Source organism: Camelus ferus, chromosome 34 (genome assembly GCF_009834535.1).
Source record: "Camelus ferus isolate YT-003-E chromosome 34, BCGSAC_Cfer_1.0, whole genome shotgun sequence".
In the NCBI taxonomy this organism is placed as follows: domain Eukaryota; kingdom Metazoa; phylum Chordata; class Mammalia; order Artiodactyla; family Camelidae; genus Camelus; species Camelus ferus.
Window position 1 is genome coordinate 2,382,064 of NC_045729.1, and position 21,639 is coordinate 2,403,702.

Consider the following 21,639-nt stretch of genomic DNA (forward strand, 5'->3'; position numbering starts at 1 on the left):
TAAAGGAATGCAGGTCCCAGGTTACAGCTACCGGTTCGATGATGGAAACGTGTGACTTGAGGGCAGAAATACACATGGTCCATCTGTCTGTAGCCTTGAGCAAGTCCTTTTGTTCGGTTCAGCCTACATTGTCAGGGAATCAGGCCCCAACTTCACAGTCCTTCTTTGGTCCTGTTGCCCACTCCCGCCCCCTCCTCATTTGCTCCATGCGCTCATCACTTTATGCCTTCCCTTCCAGAAACATCCCGCATGCTTTCACACCTCTCTTGTCTCTGTCTGTAACGCTTCTGCACTTCCTCTCTGGCCCAGGATACACATCCCCCTGTCCTGAGTTCCCTGAGGTCTTCCTCCTTGCCCATCATTTAGGTCTCAGTGTATACGGCCAGTCTTCCCATGAAGGCTTCCCAGATCCTACAGTCCAGATTAACCCTTCAGTCTTCTCATGGCAGTGATTTCACGTCTTTTACGATACCCGCACTTTCCTTGTATCTTTGGACTCCCCACCAGATGTTAACTCCTTGAGGCAGATTTTATCCTTTCAGCTGGCATAATACCTGGCAAATAAGAGGCAGTTGGAAGATGTTGACTGGAGTAAAACATGCAATAACTGTACATGATGATATTGACAAACTGAGTCACAGCGAATATGGCTGGTCTGGACATAGGGTAGTTGATGACAAGCCCCTTGTTGTTAAGACACTAACATCTTTGTCCCAGAAACCCCAGCTTAGCAGGGTACAGAGTAGATGGTCAGTGAATGCTTGGTGGCTTGGAGCTGGCTGCAGAGCCTATCCGTGTGAGCACTGACGTTTCAGCGCCCGCTCTGAGCTTCCGCTCCAGGGGACACTCCGTTCCTCATACCTGGGCGCGTCCAGCGGGCACACGCTCTGCTGCTGATTCCCAGCTGCACTGACTGGCCACCATCCGGGAAGCAGGCCTTCAGACGCCTTTAATGCATTGGTGATGCTTGGCTAGCCTGTGTTGATTGCCTCATTCCATTGCTCGCTACGCCCAGTATCAGCTTGCAAGTCTTGCTGTTGTCCGAGCTGGCCACGTCGGTTGTGCTGTGATGGGTGTCCCTCGGGACCCAGACTCTTGGCCTTATCCCAAGACGTTGTTGTTGGCCAGCTGGGCTCTCTGTTTAACCTTCCAGAGGCCTTACAGGTGCTGTTGAGCTCAGTGCTCAAAATGGTGGTGGTGTAGACTGAGCCGGCCTGGGCTTCTCAAGTGAGCTGTGTGCAGTTGTAGCTTTAAAGATGGTGGGTCTGAGTTGAGCCTTGACACTGAGCTGAAACCGCGTTGTCATCGCCTGCCTCCCTTGAGTCACGCAGTCTTCCTGATTTGGCACTCAAGTTCCTTATAGATGAACGGATCAATGAACAGTGTGTGGTCCGAGCAGCCACATTAAGAGCTTTCAGTCCTGAACTGCCAGTGAAATTCTCCGGCCGTGTCCAGGTTTCTCGTGGTGTAGATTAGAGTAGAATTTTTCTCAATATGTGAATTGTTCTCAATCCATATGCAGGTATATAATTGAATTACTTTTTATTGAGGTTTTTAACTAATTGATATATTGGACTATCTAATAAAGTTAACATAAAATATCACACATGTAAATGTTAAAGTAAAAAGATGGTTTCCTTCAGTCACATAGGAGAACATGTCTTGGTGCTAAGGGTCCCACCCCTTTCTCTGTGGGGAAAAGGAAGAAGGAAGGACAGTGACATTGAGTGGGCACTGTATGTAAATCGTCCCACTGGTTACAACAGTGACATGAGGTGGGGGCATGATGCTCACCTTACAGACAAAACCAAGTCTCAGAAATTAAAGATAACGAAGTTGAGTCTCACTCAGCAACAGTGAGTCTGTTTAAACCTTGGATGGTCTGGCTCCATGCGTGTGTCTTTGCCTCTCCTTTATGACTGCGAAGTGTGCTCATCGTATGAGGATATTTATAGATTTATTTCCCAGAAAACTATTTTCTGTTATTAATTGTTGATTGATTCTCCAACACACTGTGGACTTCAGGTCCCTTATGATTTGGGTAAGGCTGTTTTTTGTGCCTGAAATGTCAAGCCTGTTCACTTCCCTTGTGAACTCTTCCTTATACATGACCTTGTCTTTGAAGCACTTTTTGAACCATACCCCATTTTTTTCCTCTGTAGTTTTTATTTCTTGTATTTCACGAAGTTAAGAGAAATGCACGCACATTTTGAATAATGAAATAATACAGATTAAAAAATAGCCTTCTGTCCTCCAACCCTCTTCCATTTCAGTCTCTTTCTGAAGTAACACGTTAAAAAGTATTTTCAAACTTAAAAAATATAATGAACATATACTTTTTATTCAGAGTCACCAGTTTGTAACATTTTGCCACATTTTGTTTTATCTTCCTTTCTCTCTTTCTCCCTCAATATGTAAAAATATTTGTTTTCTGAAGCATTTGAGAGTTAAGTTGCATAATTCATGCCCCTTTATACCTTAATAATTTAGTTATATATTTTCTAAAACCAAGGCCATTAGTCATGTTTCTCTTTAGTCCCCTTTCGTCTTAAGTTTGGAACAGTCACCAGGCTTCATTGTCTTTCTGTTACATTATTTATATCTTCAAATATAATTTAAAATGTATATTAGGATGTGTATAATACAAAGTTTTATTAATGTATTTATTATAATATCATAATGTATGCTATGCTACATAATTATGAGTATATAATAAATATATATTATATAATCTATAATTCATGATTTACATGTATATTATATTGAAATTTTATAACATAAAAATAACATAATATATTAAATGTGTAATATAAGAATACATAATATAAGAATATCTAAATATAGAATATCATATAAAATAATATAAATGCATAAGATATACATATATAATATGAGTAAAATATATCATACCTATAATATATGAAAGTATGTTATATGCAGTGTTTATTATGATAGTTATGAGATGTAATGCAATTGATTATAATATATAAATGAGAAGATATTAAAACATAATAAAATTGTAATGTTATAAACTAATACAGAATTATTATATTTTATACTTTTAATCTAAAATATTAATTTATTTATTTAAATAGAGCATTCCTCATCCTGGGTTTGTCTGGTGTTTTCTCAGGATTGTTTCAGGTTATGGACCCCTGGCTGGAATGCCACCTAAGTGCTGTTGTGCCTTCTCAGGGTGTCACCTGCAGAGGCATGCCACGTTCTCGTGCCCTGCATTGGTGAGGTCCTGGTCGATTACTCAGTCAAGGTGTAATGCAATGTAATACACTTTCTCCATAGTATAATTATTCTTTTTATTTTTCCAGTTCGTAAGTCATTGGGAGGAAATGCTTTGAAGCCTTGCAGATCCTCCGTGCTCCATCAGACTTTCACATTTTAGATTTAGCGTCAGTTGATATTTTGTGATGTTTCCTGTTGGATCCAGTCTTTTTACTCTTTCTGGAAGCAAAATGGCTATTTTTCAGCTGTACTGCACCCTCTACATTTATCAACTGGCTTTTCATTGTAAAGAAGAGCTCTCCATTCTTTCCTGTTCACTTGCTTTCTGCATGTATATATGTAGTTATTATATATGTATTCATCCATCCATCCATCCAACCATCCATCTGTCTGTGTGTTTATCATTGGTATGCACTCATGGATGTCTGTTTTCTCAATGGCTTATAATTAATTACTGTCCTTATTTAGTATGATATTCAAATTGTCTCATATTTGGTCAGTGGGAGCCCGTTGTCATTGGCTTCTGTGTTTTTTCACGTGTACCTGGTATTTTTTGATCCCTTCCTTACTTCCTACCTTGAGAAGATACCCAGGCACCTCTTACATCGCCCGAGCTCAGCCCTGGAATCAGCCACTTCTCTAAGGAGCCCGTGCTCTCTGTAGTGGAGCTGCAGCCTCTGGTTAGTGCCAGGAGCCAGGATGGCTCTTTGCTACTGGCGTATCTTGCTTTCAGACCCCTTTCAGTGACAGAGCTAAGAAGCACACACACACACATGCACGCACGCACGCTCACCTAGAGCCATCATGAGTTCACACTCACTCCATTCCGTGGTAGTCTTTCCTAGTATTCTGGAAACATCCTCTGTTCCATTAGCACAGTCTAGCACTCACTCATTGCTCAAAAAACATTTTGAGAAAACCAATGAAGGCATGCACTGTGTTGCTGTGAACTGACCATCTACAGAAGAAAGGTTCAAAATGAAGTTAAGCGTGGAAATCTGGCCCCTTCCTTTTTCTTTTCCTCCTTCTATAAACTTACTGTTAAATGCATTGGACAACCAGAGGTGGTTCATCAGATATCAGAATTTGAAGAACAGTATGTTTTCTAATTTATCATTCCTTTCATTCATCAAAACAAATACATTTCTGTAATAATTTTCTTAAAGTAGTGTTCTGAGATTTTTTTTTTCCCCCAAACTTTCTAGGTGGCTGGAATTGTGGGCAGAGCTGACGTGCTAGCATGCCTGCTGTTTCTGCTCGCCTTTCTCTCCTACAATAGGTACGTGTGGCAAAGAACACCCTTCTCTGTGATTACAGCCGTGCTGTTCCCTGGGAATTTGTGCTGTGTGTGTGTGTGTGTGTGTAGACTCTGAGCTTCTGCCTGAGAGAGGAGGGAGGTTTCTCGGCACTAAGATGCTCAGCACGCTTCCTGGAGACCTGGGATCTGCAGCCCTCCCCTCACCGAAGGCTCTTGCAGCCACATCCGGAAGCCTGCCATAGCCTTTCAGAAGGACTGCTTTCCCAGTGCTGGGAAGACAAGCTCTTCCTTCTTGATGTCCCCGTATTTGTAGGTTCTTACCGAGAATGGAATTTGAAATCTTAGCTCTGAGCCAGAATATACTGGGTATAGTCCTCTCTTGTATTTAACTGTGACTTGTTTGATTTATTTTTTTCATTTTGGTCCTACATATTTTTTGCCCTTTTTATCATCCCCATTAAAGTAGCTCAGAGCCTAAAATAATAGGCCTGAATGGAGCGCAGTATTCTCAGCTGTGTTTCCAGTTTACACATTCTTTTATCAAAATGCAGAAGCTCCTTGCTTTGGGAGACTGAAAAGCTATAAAACAGTTTCCCATTATATTGCTCCTTTCCTCCCAATGTGATTGGAGTCTCACCTGAGTTGTGATGTATCCACGCAGAGAATGGAGGGGAGAGGTTAAAAAGAACGTGAGTGGAGGCAGATGACTCAGAGCGTGACTCAGAAAAGCGGGCCAGTAAACCACGCTGCCCTACTTCACGGAGGGCTGCCTGGCTGAGGATCTGTGAACCTTGATCTTTGGGTCAGTTCATCGGCCCACGAGCTTACAAAGCCCAGTGACTCTGAAGAGCCCTGTTCTAAACCGGTGATTCTCAGCATGCGGAAAATTTGCCCACCTTGCCCCAGGGGACATTTGGCAATGTCTGGAGATATTTTTGCTTGTCACAACTGGAAAGGAGCAACTGGCATTTGGTGAGTGGAGGCCAAGGATCCTGCAGTGTACAGGACAGCCCTAACGTAACAAAGAATCATCTTCCTGAAACACCAGTAGAGCTGAAATTGAGAAGCCTTGATGTCAACCATCTCAGACCTTGGATCAAGAATGAATGAATTACGCTTTATGAAGTTTTGGCTTAAAGAGCACGGCCTCTCCTTAGGACGGCACCAGTCTCCTGGTCCTGGCTTCGCAGCCTCCTGCTGCATTGCTGGTTACATAAAGTGCGATGTTGTAAAAATCTTAAAAAAATATAAGCCCCAATTCAGCAGTCGTTTCCTGTTTACTCCGGTGTTAGAAGGAGGTTAATAATTGAGTCTGAATTTTTTCTGTGAGTTAATGTTTTTGGGAACATGAGTGGGCCGGCAGCGCATCCGTGTCTGTGGATTAATGAGCCACACAGTGTTACGAGTTTCTGTGGTGCAGGCCATTCTCACTGGGAGTAATTTAAGCCATCAACCAGCTTCAGAGAAAAAAAGCATGCCTGCTACAAATCTGGTGTGTAATTCAGGTTTGTTCCAGGACGTAACAATCAGGGTGAGATGTCACAACTGTGGGTGTGCTGGCCTTCAAAGGAGTAGGAGCCAAAAACAGGTGTGGAAGGCCCCTGCTGAAGGAGCAGTGTGGCTTCCTGGTGTGGGGCCGATTCTGCTTTGTAAGGTGAGAAAGGACTTTACAGCCACTGGAGGGTTTTAGGAAATCCCTGCTGGAAACTATGCTGAGGGAAAAAAGGCTTTACCTAATAACAGCCTCATAGGAAACAAATTTTAAAATACAGATTAGCCAGAAGAAAAGGAAAAGACCAGAACATCTGTGTTTGCATCACAGAGGGGAAGGATGCTTGTGGCTTTGTACGTACATCTGCTGATTTCTTTGTACAGAAGCGTATGAAACACTTTCACTAAAAAAAAAAAAAAAAAAAAAAAATTGTCATGATGAACACTTGACATGTGGTAAGTCATTTATTGACTGTTCCCTGCAACACTGCGATCCCATCTCCCACGTAAGGGAGGCCCAGAGAGGCCACTGACCGCCCCGTGTTATTCTCTTACTCACCTGCAGAGCTGTGATTTGAACCCAGGGAGCCTGGCTCCAGCATTCATGCCTATGGCTTAGTAACCTGTATTATTCTCTTAAAATATATTTGCTTGAACATCTTTCCATGTCACTTAAATATATCTCGATGGTAGAATTTTAAATGGTGTTCGTTTTTTGGTGTTCATTTGCTGAAGGACATAATTTACCAGAATTTATATATGCCTTAATTTAAGTCTCAAATTCAGTATTGTTACGTTTTTCCGTCTTTGCAATTTAAAACAATTCTTTGCTGAACATTCTTGAAGAAAAATCTTTGCTCACCTACTTAGACTACCATGACATTGATGTTAGATCTTATCTTGAAAAGGTGGTATTTCTTAACGACTCACATTTCTTTTTAAGAGTAAAAGAATCTCGGCCCTATTTTTCAGGAGTGTGGACCAGTGCTGTGCTGGGGAGCGCGTCCCTCCCACGGCTTCCCCCTTCTTCCTGCTGCTCAGTTTGTTTCTGGGGACTTGCGCGATGCTGGTAAAAGAGACGGGCATCACGGTGTTTGGAGTGTGCTTGGTTTACGATCTCTTTTCCCTGTCCCACAATCACGACAAATCGTAAGTCACTTTAAAGTGTTGCTATCAAGCAGGGCATGTGTACAGAGGAAGGACTTAAATCAGTAATTCTCAAACTCCCGTTAAAAAAATTGGAAGTATAACATTTTGTTGTATTTCACCTTAGACCATAAAATAACAAGGCTTATTTCCTAAAGATAAATGCTTTCTATGTGTTCAAACTCTTTACTCTCTTAGGAAAATCAGAGAGGACTATAAAGTTTTTGTGAGCCCCAGACTTGTAATTGAAAGGTATCTCTGCTAATTGCAAGTTTGTATTGCTAGACTGTTTCGGTTGCTTACTACTGAGAAATCTTGGTTCACACGGAGGAGTGGTTGCAAATGATAACAGTTTGTTAACAGCTCGCCTTGAATCTCTGCATTCCAGTGAGTGTTATCCATCACAGAACACCACTAAATTGGAATCTGTTTACTTACTCTGGAGATTACTCAGGCTTTTACCTGAGTCTTGGAAGGGGCCTTTTGGAATTCCACATACAGGTGAGGTTTAGACTGGAATGCACGTCGTCTTCCAGTTAAAGAACAAGTTTATTTAATAGCCTATTTTCATTAAAAAAAATTAAGGCATATTCATTTTATCCCATGGGTTATAGATGCTAAGAAAGACGAAGGTGAATTAAAAGTTCAAGCACATACTGTAATTTTCTCCCTCTATCCAATCCGTAATTACTAACAATTTGACATGCAGACCCCATTTTTCAGTCATTATAAGGCCCTTACATTTGAACTTTTGAAAAATGTAGCCGATTTATTCTCCTGCCTTGTCTGATGAAAAATTGTATCTTTTAAAAAATCCTGCCTTTTTATCCCATTCCCTGCCTCTTTCTACTTCTGGGTAGAGAGATAAGAGCAGCGCTTTTGAGGGGCAACAAGCTGAGATGATTCATTAAATTCTGATCACCTTCCTGCCTGGGAGTACTTGGAGATAATTTAAATAGACGTCAGCGCTCAGTTGACTCTCTGTAAATCTCAGAGGCGTGGAAAAGGCAAGAGCCCGGTTATCATTTTGACCCAAGCTCAAGCCAAGAAAGCTGTGAGCCAAAGGACCTCCCCTGGGCTTCTAGGAGAATGCCTTTCCCCTGTGTCCTCTCAACCGATGGGAGTAATTGCGCCGCTGACCTTACTGCTGAGAGAGCAGCCTATCGGCCCTCCAGCTTCCCACTTGCTCTTTGCATCCGCTCGGTATCTGCCTCCCAACTTCCTTCTGCTTTGCTTTACTGACAACAGAGGATGTGACAAGTGACTGCAGACCCTCCCCTTTGGTCCAGTCAAGCAATATTTTAACCTTATGTCAACTGAAAAAAAAAAAACAAAAACCCTACACAACTTGAACGTTGAGAATTAGGTTTTATTTGGAGACATGACTGAGGACAAAAGCATGGGAAGGAAGCCTCTCAGATAGCTCTGAGGGGGCCTGTACCCAAGAGGTCAGGGAGGCACCAGGAACTGAGTTTTCGCTGAGAAAACAAACAAAAAAACAAACAGAAAAAAATGTAGTCGAAATTCAAAAGGTTATTGCTCATCACAAACAAGCAGACATTTCAAGTTAATGATTTTAGTGCTTTTCTGTATATGGGAAAATATAAGAGTCTGCGCTCATTGAAATTACTCCATTGATTTGCATTTCAGCCATCTAGGGCCTCCATCCCACTTCCCCTCAGGTGCACCTTTGAGGCTGGCTACAGTGGTGATGGCTTGATGGTGGACGACATTCGTTGTTTACGGGAAGGGCAGGCAACATTCTGTGTTTACTGAAATGGTAGGCAGCATTCCTTCGTCCACCCTCATCACTGATCATCTCTCCTCTGGTCGTGGGACTCTCCAGCCCGGGGGTGCCTTCGCTCCTTGCTTCTCCATCTGGTCGCTGTTGAGCTGGGCTTTGTCAAAGGAAACAGTTGTTTCTTTTATTCCTTTAATAACTGTTCTTGACCATCATCCTACCAAACAGCTAGAAGTTCTATAGAAAGATTACTGCTGATACATAGCTTAGAAGTTGCATGCCTCATAGTCTGTGCTTTCGTTTTGTTTTTTTAGTAACTTTTAGCTCTCACAACCACCAGTAACTCTGTATAAGTAGAGGCACTCATTCTTTCCTTCATCCTTTTATCCATCCATTTAACACATTCTCATTCTGTGTCTGGCCAAGAATAGCGCAGATAAGATTCCTTCCCTTAACGAACAGTCCTGGGGGAGACAGACATCACATAAGTAATTATGTGAGTCACTGAGTCCAGCTGTGAAGTGATAGGAAGAAACGGAGAGCCGGGAACAGGGAGATGTGGCCCTGATCACACTTAGTGTCTCTTGGGAGCAGGCGGTGTGCCAGGCACTGGGCCATGCCGTTTACAGGTATGAAGTCACTTAATGCTCACAACAACTGTTACCCTCGTTTTAGAGGAGAAAATACAGGCACAGAAAGTAACTCCTCCAGAGTCACCCGAGCCCAATTTGGACTTCTGTCTGTTTGACTTCAAACCGCAAGGTTACCCTGAGAACCCCGGCCTCCACGGACAGCGTACAGGACAGGGACCGGGGACCTCCCAGGGCAGCTGCAGCTCAGGGCCTGGGCTCCACTTTGTATCAGGAGACCGGCTCAGAGGATCTGCCTGTATTGGGGGTCCTGACCTCTTTGAGAATCTCATAGAATCTTGTCCCCTTTTCCTAGAATAATGTATACACACACAGTTTGCACAAATTCTTACCTGCTAATTTAGAATCAACATCTTGGCACTAGGTTGTTCTTAAGATCTCTTCTTGTGTGATTCAGGCAGCAGGAAAGAAACAACAAACACGTTTCAGAAGCCCTTTCCTACATGAAGAGTACTTTATTCCTGAATTTCAAGACTGGGGCACATGAAAAGAGTGGGATTTCTTTTATTTGACATCGCCTTTAAGAAGAAACATTTTCAGTGAAAGCTCAGCTCATGAAAGTTAGATTTTTTTCTTTTTTTAAAATTAGGATATAGTTTCCAACGTGCAGAGAATAACAATCCTTGACCCTGGTCCCTACCCTCTCTCTATAGAAATAACCACGGTCCTGAATCTGGCACTTTTCATTTCTATGATGGTTTGTATGTTTTTACTTAATAAGTATATACTAGTGAATATCAGACAGCATTGTCTGTGTCTTTGCAAACTTTATGTAAATGGCATTGCTTTCTTTTCTTTTCATTTAGCATTGAACTTTTAAGATTCATGAATGAGGATACAGCTATAGCTCATTCACTGTAACTGTCGTGTAGGACTTAATGATCACCATCCGTCCGTTCTTCTGGATTTGGAATTTAAGTTATTTTCACTATGCTGCAGTAACTTTTTGTGAGCACACACCTGTGGGTTTCTGTAAGGCATAACCACAGAAGTGAGGCTGCTGAAGTGAGGACCACAGGTGGACACGTGTTCCCTGTGCTGAGGCCAAGACATAGCTCTTGAAATGACTGTGGCAGCGGATGAGAGGCCCCCATGTTCCCCGTTCTCACCATCACTTGGTAGTATCAGACTTTTTAATTTTTGCCCAGCGAGTGGTTATGACTTATATCTCAGAGGATTCGTGAAAGAAAAATGGGAGGATACATTGGGCAGATGGTTTATGAGCAACATTTTCAAGAACGTAATAATGTAAATCTTGACTATCACTGTGACGAGTTGCGAGAATTCAAATTATATTTATTGTGAGAGAAATATATTTGGAAGATGAAGAGTGAAGACTGTGTGTGTGTGTGTTGGTGACCATGTAAGAAGGACTAAGTCCTAGTCTTCTATAGTAGAAAGTCAGTAAGACAATTCTAAAATTGAAAAAAAGAAATAACACGACAATTTTATGTTATTTTATAAATATTGTGATAAATACCAGAAACTGAAAAGCTAAAGGACTTGTGCACGGTTGCTTCTAGGCAGCAGGGCTTGGGGATGGGACAGGGGACTGCGCTTCCTTGTTGCAAGCCTTGACGTTCTGCTTGCCTCTGTTTCCCCACCATTCCCGCCCCGTCAGGAGCAATGGGGTCCTCGGCGCGCGCAGCCCGCAGCCGCCCGGGAGCGCCCAGCCCGCGCACCCTCCCCGGGAGAACGGGAAGCCCCAGCGGCCCCCGCACAGAGGAGCCTGGGGCGGCTGCCACGCTCCATCGCCCCCCGAACCCAAGAGCAGCGGATTCCCGGTGTCGCCTCGAGCTGTGAGGTCCTTGATGAGGTACTGGGCTGGGCTCGTTGACTCTGCGTGTTTCCACCAGCGAGCGTCCCCTGCTGCCCAGGGAAGGCTGCAGAGGTGAAGCCCTGAGTCGGTGGCTCTTTGTGATCTCCCTCGGTCCCTGGTTTCCCTCCTTCCTCCTCCTTTCCTCCCACCTCCCTCCTTCCCTCCCTGCTCCTCCCTCCCCGCCGCCCCTCCCTGTATTAGATCAGATAAGAAGGGAGTAGCTGGAGGAAGCCAAGTAGAAGGCCTGCTGTCCGCTGTGACTTGGAAGCAGGGGGTGAGGCTGCGAAGCTTCAATTAAGAAGCACAAACATCTCGCGGCTCCCCTCGGGCACCGGGGCACAGGCCCCTCTGCCTCGCCCCGCCCTGTCCGCCCTGCTCTGGGTCTGTGATGGGTATTTATTACAGCACAAATACCGAGGGGGGCCCAGGGGACGCTGCCTCTCAGAAATGATTTTGAGGATGCCGGAAAATCTTTAAAGCCTGGGATTTTCTTTCTTTTTTTTTTAATCTTCTGACCTAGACATGAAAATGAACATAGACTTATCAGCACAGGCGCTGACTGAATTACCGGGCCGCTAAAATAGTTCCCGCCATGGGCAAGTCAGAGTAATAAAGATGGAAATTTGATTCGTACTATTAGCAATTAAGTATCAGATTGCTATTCTCATTCTTCTGGGCAGTCCCAGACAACCCCCTCTTTTCAGGGTCTTTATTTCCAATTATTTGTGCCTTTTTCTGTCTTTTGCATCTTGCTCCATGGATTCATTCATCGACAAATATCTATTATCCACCATGTGCCTGGCCTGCTTCCAGGCATCCAGGGGTGTCCCGGTGAATAAGAGGTCAAGGTCCTTGCTCCTGTGCGGCTTCCCTTCCAGTCAAGGAGGACAGACGCTAAATAACCAACAAGGGATGAACAGTGTGATGGGGAGTGGTGGTTGGGCCTGGCTGGGGTGCATTCCCATCGGTTGGTCAGGGAAGGCCTCCTGAATCCCCGTGGATGAGCGGAGGGGCTAGCCCTGCTAAGATGTGGGCAGAGGGCTCCAGACCTGGGGTAACGAGCGCGTGGGGGTTGGACGGAGTGAGGTCAGGGGTGGGCAGGCCCAGGTAACGAAGGGCATGTTGGCCGTGGAAGCAAGAGTGGATTTTGTTCTGCGTGGAATGGGGAAGATTTTGGAGGGTTTCCTTACTGTTGTTTTGTTTGTTTAATGTGGAGAGAATGTTTATATTTGAAAGTTCACTCTGGCTTCTTGTAGTGCGTGGTTAGGGGGCGAGAGTAGAGCGGAGACGAGGGTTAGGAGACTTTTGTACAGACTGACGGAAAAAGAAATGGTCTTGGCCGAGGGTGGTGACAGAGACTGGGATGCAGGGATACGGTGCATTTGGGATAAGTTTTGGATGCAGATCTAAGAGGACTTGCTGACTCTGGGGTGAAGGGGTGAGGGCAAGGCAGGAAACAAGGATTTTTGGGTTTCTGGCTTCAACAGTTGAGTGGCTGGCGGTGTCAGTTTGCTGCGATGGAAAGGCTAGAGGAAAAATCAGTTTTCTGAGGTTTGGGAAAGGATAAAACCACAGTAATGCATGAAATTCCCGAGCAAGAAAGAAGAGACATAAACAGTCAAAACCTGGAGGAAATCTTGACTTTTTTCGGTGCAGGCCATGAAGGAAAAGAAGACAGAACATTTGAGGAAATTGTGAATTTTTTTAAGGAAGGCAAAGGAGGAGAATAAAGAAGAATTAATAGGGTGTTAGAGAATTTCAAGGAGGCACGAGTCAGACCGCAACATGCCAGAGTTCCGTCAGGGCAGGGAACGTGTTGGGTTTGGTCATATTTGGGTCCCCAGTTCCTTTCATGGTGTCTGGCTAATAGAAGTTGCTCAGATATTTGTGAAATGAGTGAATTAGTGAGTGGATGGTAAGAAATTGTTGGACTTAAACATACATAGAACATTTTCAGTAAATTTGGCAATGAAGAAATGGGGAAAAGGATGCTAACTGGAGGGGTGTTGGGTTTTTGTTTTCATTTTTGTTTTAAGTTTAATGCGGGTGTGTATCTATGTAGATAACTTGTAGAGAGTAGAGATGGAGGATGCTGGGGCAGAAAGAAGATGAAATATGAATGCCAGTGATGTGCTGGTGAATGCTGAGTGACTGGCCCTCCAAAGACAGTAAACTCTGACTTGTTGTGTTGTCCAGTTTCCTTGTGAATGCTCCTGCCATGGCTGGTTTCCAGCCACAAATGTGACATCACTGAACGTGGAGTTGGAGGTGTGCCCTAGTCCACCATCAGGTGGCATTTCCACTGCCTTGTAGACAATAGACATGACTGATCTCAAGAGCAGAGAGAGAGAGCAGTAAAATGAAAGAAACTAATTAGGAAGTGATGAACTTTGATTATTTATGGCCTTTGTTTTTTTTTTTTTCATTTTTTTATTGAGTTATAGTCAGTTTACAATGTTGTATCAATTTCCAGTGTAGATCTCAACTTTTCAGTTATACATGAACACGCATATATTCATTGTCGCATTCTTTTTCACTGTGAGCCACCACAAGATCTTGTATCTATTTCCCTGTGCTATACAGTATAATCTTGTTTATCTATTCTACATACGCCTGTCAGTATCTAGAAATTTCGAACTCCCAGTCTGTCCCTTCCCACCCCCCTCTCTGCTGGCAACCACAAGTTTGTATTCTATGTCTGTGAGTCTGTTTCTGATATGTATTTATGTTCATTTGTCTTTTTCTATTTTTTTCTTTTCTTTAGATTCCACAAATGAGCGATCTCATATGGTATTTTTCTTTCTCTTTCTGGCTTACTTCACTGAGAATGACATTCTTTAGGGACATCCAATGGCAAATGGCATTATGTTGTCATTTTTTATGGCTGAGTAGTATTCCATTGTATAAATATACCACATCTTCTTTATCCAGTCATCTGTTGATGGACATTTAGGCTGTTTCCATGTCTTGGCTATTGTAAATAGTGCTGCTATGAACATTGGGGTGCAGGTGTCTTTTTGAAGTAGGGTTCCTTCTGGATATATGCTCATATTACCTTTGTTTTTAGCATGATTTGAGTTTATATATAATGTAATTTTCAATGATGGGTGTTTTTAATAACTGGCCAGTAAGATTCCTGAAAATTGAGTAGTCATCTCTTGGAAGCCAGTGTGAGTCAGCTCCTGCACGCCGGCGCAGAAGACCGTTCAGGAGGGAAGACTTTATGTCTGTTATCCATCTCCTGTGTACCAGGAAGTGGGCCAGCACTTCCCACATGTTATCCCATGCAACTGTCACAATATTCCTTTTGGGGAAATCTTAGAATTCCCATTATCAGGAGGAAATGGAAGATCTTAGAGGTTAAACCGTCTGGTCCACATTTGCATAGATAGCAAGGGGTAAGGTTGATTGGAACTCAAGCTGTTTGACTCCTAAGCCTTTGCCAGTTTTCTTTGCTCTGAAGTGGAGAGTCCTGGGTGAGGACTTGGCTTTAGGGAGGAGGCAGGACCCCTGTGTCATGCTCAGTGGAGCTGGCTTCCCTGCTGAACTTTCAGAGGTAGGAATATTCTTGCAGCTCTCCTTGGGTCAACAAAGGAGGCACCTCCTGACTTGCTTCGATATAGGGTGTTGGTGCTAATACATTGAAATAGATGATATGCTTTTTTTTTTTTTTAAACCCTGAGCACCATCCTGTTTTAGAAAGAATGATGCCTGGAGAGCAGTCCACAGCACAACTGGAACTGGGTCAGAGTCTTACTAAGTTAACATGCTTGCGGGCAAGAAGGACCATCATCCTTCCTTGGAAACGAAAGTTGTCACAGAGTGTCCTTTTTTTGGAAAGGAAAGGTGTCATGTATTTGACTATAAATTTGATTAGCATTAAAATTATTTGTAAAAGCTCTGCTTGTACTGTTGTCAGAAGGTGATCAGGTAAAGAAAATGAAAGTTCAAAGAGGCGATACCGTCTTAGTTCTTAAGATCTCTGCGGACAGTGAATGATGGCTCCTTCACTTACTGGATCCTGGACAAGTGATTTTACCTCCGCGAGCCTCAGTTTTCTCATCTCCAAAAGGGGGACCTAACAGTAGGACCTGACTCTAGCATTGCTTGTCAGGACTGCAAGCCATAGTGCGTGTCCTAAGCGTGTGAAGTGGTTGGTGCCTGGCACACCGTGACCCACAGTCAGTAGAGCGCATTAGTAGTAGCTTAGTGTTATGAGTATTATTCTTGTGGAGGTTTCGAAACACCAGGATGCATGGTGAAGCTGGTGAACCCGTAGTTTGCAGGCAAAGAATGGGTTTGTGTGGGATTCTTTTGACTGAACTTTGAGACTACCTGCTAGTGTGTATTTGCGTTGCATGCATGGCATTAGACTGTCAAACAGGTGTCTTAATGCCACATCAGGCAAAATGTTTTCAGAAGTTATCTAATACAGGGGGACATTCCAACCCAGGAGGAAATCCTACTGCAAGTCATTGATGTAGTTAAGCTGTTTCTCTGTGTGACTCAGTGATTGGCTAATAAGTAGCAAGCGCAGTGAACCTAAGCCTTAGGGTCTACGCTCTGGAGTCAGTTGAAAATTCAGTTGATACGACCTTTTACTTAATTGTTCCATGGGAAATGAGAGCTGTTTTGTGTGTAAACCTTCCTTCCCCCATCCTCTTCGTCACACATGGGCACGCTTTCCCCTTTCACACTGGAAAGCTCAGTGAATTCTACGTGAATCTTACACTCCTAACTCATACCTGTATGTAGTCATGTTTCATGGATGGACTTGATTGATTTCGTAGTTAAATGACAGTGATTATGGTAGGTGTTGAAGGCAGTTCCTGGCTCAGTAAATTCCTGCTAATTTCCTCTTTGTCTGCTACTTTACAGCATCTGTCATGAATCATTCATTCATTCATTCATTCAGCTGTCAGTATTTACTGGAAACCTTCTATGTGCCAGGCAGCATTTTAGGCGCCAGGAATATTTGGCAGTGAGGTCAACAAAGCCCTGCCCTCATAGAACTTAGCTGGATGGTGATCATGGTGTTTTTATCTAAAATGGGCTCATTTTCTGCTTTTGTGGGTAAGACCGTGGTTAGATTTTTCACACTTCAGTGTGTCTTAAAAGTTTTTCTTGTATACCTTGTACAGAGGCATGCAAATCAAGAAACTAAGACAAGTTTAGGACTAGAGAGCAGGTTGGCATGAGAGTGAAATTGCAGGGTAATTAAATTCAGGGGACTTAGGGAGACATAGAAATATTTTGACCTTCCCTGGTAGAGTGGGTAACTGGTCTTTCAGTGTCATTTTAACGCAGACTTTGCATTGTACTCCTTTCCCCTAAAGTAAGAAATGCTGTGTGGATTAAACTCCTGAGGTAAGATTTGGAGCTTTCATTCCACACGTATGATCCTGTGAGTAGGACAAATGTGTCCCAGATTATTATTCACAGCCTCATGTCAGCTTTGAGAGAAACTTAGTCAGCCAGTGAAATGAGGTTTTTCAGGTGACAGAAAAAAAAATCTGTGTTGAAAGCTTGTATTACTGGTGAATCATTGGGTTTCCCCCCCCACCGTTTGACATACGTTTCTGGTTGACTGATCTCAGATGAGCCGTTTTCAATCTCATTCAGCTACTGCTTTAAAAAAATGGGGAGACCAAATGAGAGAGGGTGGCGTTAACTAATAGGGCTACACAGAAAATACCTCCAGCAGTTTAAAGTGACGTCTGGGGATTCGCATTAATAAATCCTTTCCCCTACTATAAAAATCTCTTAATGCAAATGTAAACCTCATTACATGAATCCACGTTAAGAACACAGACCACCTTATGGAAGTAGATATTAACTAAGATCTTATTTTGAAGAGACTTTGCAAAAGTATCCTTGAATTGAGATGTCTGGAGTACACTTTCTGTTTCCTGTGTGTGAGCCCATGAAGCATTAGACTCAGAGTGTATTTTATTCTTTTAAGCCTTCATTGGTTTGAGCAGAAAACCCTTGTTTCCAACCTCGATCCTCAGGAAGAAATCCCAGAGAGAGGAATTTTGTAACCAGTCACATTTATCACCTAGATATGTGTATCATACATCATTTTTCTCCTCGTTTTCCATTTTTTGAAGTCTCCATTTCTGTTTAACTGTGGTCATGTGACACTAGCATTCTGAACGTTCACACGGCTGTCACAGTTCTGGGATGTGATAAGATTAATCATGTTCAGTGAACTCCTGGAAACCAGTGAGCACAACAAACACACCTAGAGACAGAGACGCGATGCTCTGTCGGGCTCCCCATGAACAAACATTGCCCTAAAGCGATCTGTTGTTGGCACACAGAGTGGACAGGGCTGTCTTTGGGGTGTAGCCATGTATCTATGAAACTACAGAGATAATCTTCTCTACTCTCAAATAAGAACTCCTATTCTAGTCCAGCCTCTCTCCTTTCCATCCTCTCTTCCTCCCCTTTTCTAGCATGAATATATGCTCTTATTTTGCCTCCATTCTATGGATGACACTCTACCTGGCTTACTGTCCACCTATAATTTTGAGACAGGAGGGAAGGGGGCAGGGCACAACCATGAAAAGAATGACATAGCCATTGAGGATTGGACATAAACTGGTTAGAACCAAGTCGGCCCAAGATGGTGGAAGATTCAACTCCCAGTAGACCTTGAGCCTCATTATACATTCATTGTAATACATTAACTGCTAAATGACACACCCCAGGCACCATGACAGTTCCCAGGCTGACCAGAAAAGGCCAAAAAGTGGGTGGGTACCCAATTCCTGGAAGTCACTGCCCCTTCCCCAAAACAGCTGGAATAATCCTCCCACTCGTTCGCATATGAAATTACCCAGCCCATAAAAACTAACCACCCCCACCCGTGGGGCCACCTCTCTTGCCTTCTGAGATGACCCCACGCTCTGTCTATGGAGCATGTATCTCCCTGAACAAATCACTTTCACTTTAAAAAAATAAAGAGACTTTGCAAATTCCTTCATTGCTGCTGATCAGTTTTCCTCACTTCCTTTGCTTTGTTTAAAGAGGAGCTGGGCCACATTTCGCTGTGGAATTCCCTCTCTTCTGCAATAGTAGAACTACTTCCATCTTTAGATGTCGTTCTGGGACACCTGCAGCCAGGTCACTGTGACTTGGTGACTTGTTTGGCACATGATGGTGGTGGACCCAAGAAAGCAGTAACTCTCAGGCTGTGTTTTATAAAGACTGGCCAAACCAACAGGTGTGTTTATTGGTAAAATTATTATTAAACAGCTTTATAACTGTTTACACCCATGATCCATTCATTTCGACACAATGTCCAAATGACATCCTCTCCTTACTTTTGTCCCATCCACGCCCAGAGCATTTTCATGGCTTGCCAATTTCTTTTTCATATGGTGAACGGCCCGTAGTCTTGCTAAGACCCTGTAGGACCTCCTGGTGTCGCCGGACTGCACACATCCTTAGTGACTGGACCAGGGAGGTGAGTGGCTGCCACAGGCTCTTTTCCTATAGAGAAGGACACATTGTACTGAGAAGGGTGAACAAACGCTGGTGTTTTGCTACAGGAATGATGGAAATTATGGGAGATTTATTTTTAAAAACGTGAAAAAATAAATTGAAAAGTGATTTTCAAAAAAAAAACAAACCCCTGCCAGTTAATGTTAGTTACCAGGCTTTGTAATTATGAACTGTGTTTATTGAGATAGTGCAATTAATGTGCCTTTAATGGGTTGATTTACCCACACGGGGCTCCCAAGTTCCTCACAGGAGCTTTTCTCAAATATATAGAATTTACCGAAAGGTAGGAGGATGTCTATGGATAGAGAATTAGAAGAGAGTTTTTTTCTCTGACTATTTCGTAACCATTAGTTGAGAGCGACGTGATTCCTTCTGAACCAGACCCAGAGTATATGGTAAAGCAGGAATTATTTTGGTGGGTTTCTCTGGAAAGTTTATTGAAATCTGCTTTGCTTCTTGAACTGAAGTCAACACTAAAGTGGATCTTACGCATGACGTGTTCCTTGGCTTCATTGGGAACTTAGCACTGAAAGCTGCTTCTAAATAAATCACATGCTAAGGAGGTAAATCTCCTTTTAATCTATGGAAAGCAGTTGGTAGAGTTCGTTAAGTGCTGACAGCTCCTGGTTCATCCAGCTTAATCTTGATTGGGTACCAATTCTTGGCCATCTTTGATCCCCTGTGAATTCCACTCAGTGGATGATCCGTCCTTCCTTTCTCCGTGTAGAGCAGCTTAGGTGTCGGCTTTCCGAAAGGATGCATGGGGACATATGCTGAAAGAGAAAACTCAGAACCTAGGCACTTCTGGTGGGCACGCAAGTCACAGTAGGCTCTTAGAAGAGGATGCCAGGCCTCAGGGTTTTCCAATAGCTCATCCGTCACCATATGGACACTCCACCTCTGTCCTGTGTGGCCTAGAACCTGGGTGACTTCGAGGACACCAGACACCTCTCCTTTCTTTTGCAGAACACAGGGAGGGCTCCTAGGGTGCTGTTAGGGAGTTTGCTTCCAATTTCTTCACTCTTTCAGTTAATGCTACTGTCATCCAGCTACATTTTGAAAAGAATTTATCCTGTTGAATGTAGCCTGCTGAGAGGTGGTGGAGTGATTGTACTAAAAGCAGTACCAGTTCCTCTTAACATTGTAAACACTCAGGGTAGACATAAATAATTCTTTCACGGGAACATTATTCTATACCGGGCAATAGATCATGAAGGTTTCAGATAATTTGGTGGGATGTCCAGTTTGTTGCTCTGAAAATTGTCTGCCACACGTTTTGAACTGGTACTATGTTTTGTAGATTAAATGTGACAGAACGTTAAACACGTGAATGCCTGAAAAAATACAGAAGAGGTGCTCTGTGAGGTTACTGTGAGGCACAGATGAGTGAATCCATGAGAAGGGCCTAGCATGGCTTTTGGTTGTGGCTTTTCGCACGTGGTAGGGCTCCGACTAAGCTTTCCCCACCGCCATGCTTCGTGCTTGTATCATGTCAAAGCCAGTGCGGAAGAATTGCCACTTAGAGATCTTTTTACAGCGGTCACCTTTTCCTTGCTGTATTTATGAAAGTGGTACAACCTCGACTTGATTTGTTTATATTTAGTTTTCTTTTTATGAACTTGCAGTATTTTAGAGGAAAATAATTATAAAAATACCCTCGTAGCAGTGATGTGAAAAGTTCATCAGAGTTTAGCAGGAAAACAGAATGCCCGTGTTAACACTTCTTAACGGATGGATACCGTGCTCGTCATTATAAGTTATATGCTTAGTTATTCTTGGTTTCTGAGACTGACAGTAGGCTTTTTTTCATTAAACATTTTTGATGTGTTTTGAATTACTACTGAAGAAAACATCACTTTAATAATAAGCAAATTGTGAGGTTGAAAATCAAATAATAAAGACAATTTGCCAGTTTTTTAGATTGGTGACCTTTATAACCATGTAGGAAGATTGTTTCATGTTGTAGATTTATGAATTTTTAATGCTGTTCACATTATTCAAACCCTGATCTTTACTACTTTATATATAATCTAGAAAATGCATATTGATTTTGAAATCACCCAAAGCAGCAGTCTCCATAAGGATCCTGGCATTAAAGATTTGCTCTTAACGATTTAACCTCTAAAAGTATCGGTAAAGTGTTTAAAGGGAACGTAAGTATGGGTTTTTAGGAGATGAAGGCAATTAATTATATCATAATTCAGAAAAATGAACAACTAAATGCAAACAACCGGCCAGAGTTGGACGGAGGGGAAGGACTAATGTTGGTGTCTTATGTTAAGAGCTAGACATGCCTTTAGCTCCTAATGGGTAATCAATGCATTTCAGTCTTCAAGTGGTAGAGATTTTATTTCCTGACAGCTAACTCTTCCTCTTAGATTCTTTTTGTCCTCTACCTTTGGTTCTGTTAAGTAATTTTCCTTTGTGACTGTGAGAGGAATGTGACTTTGTGAAGGAACTTATGATCCATAGTGCATTTATGATGAAAAAAAAAAGTTTTGGTTTAAAAAGTTGTCTATTTAATGATAAAAGTACACGTTCTGTTTTCACGCAGAGTTGGTGAGAGACTGTACATATATCCTCAAGACGGTCGGTTCCTCTCTTCTGTATGGCACGAACTTTATAGCCACAATGAATAGGTAAACCTTGATGATAAGTCGAGATTGGGTACCAATCGCCGGATATTTTTAAGCAGAAAATACATGTGTGGGTAACAGGTGATGACTGAGACAACATGATGTCTTGAACAGTGAAGCTCACATCATTGTTCCTCATTGCTGTTTGT

The 21,639-nt window shown here is 42.8% G+C and overlaps 1 protein-coding gene across 6 annotated transcripts in view; it reads left to right on the forward strand.

Moving 5' to 3' along the window:
- TMTC1 (transmembrane O-mannosyltransferase targeting cadherins 1) overlaps window positions 1–21,639 on the forward strand; it is a 239,872-nt gene that overhangs the window by 25,447 nt on the left and 192,786 nt on the right. For 4 of the 6 annotated variants that reach the window (XM_032473164.1, XM_032473161.1, XM_032473163.1 and 1 more), the window contains exons 3-5: window positions 4,446–4,519; window positions 6,962–7,138; window positions 11,148–11,417. In XM_032473164.1, the coding sequence (XP_032329055.1) occupies window positions 4,446–4,519; window positions 6,962–7,138; window positions 11,148–11,417 (521 nt within the window). The remainder of the gene's footprint in view (window positions 1–4,445; window positions 4,520–6,961; window positions 7,139–11,147; window positions 11,418–21,639) is intronic. The other 2 variants (XM_032473160.1, XM_032473162.1) reach the window with 2 other exon arrangements.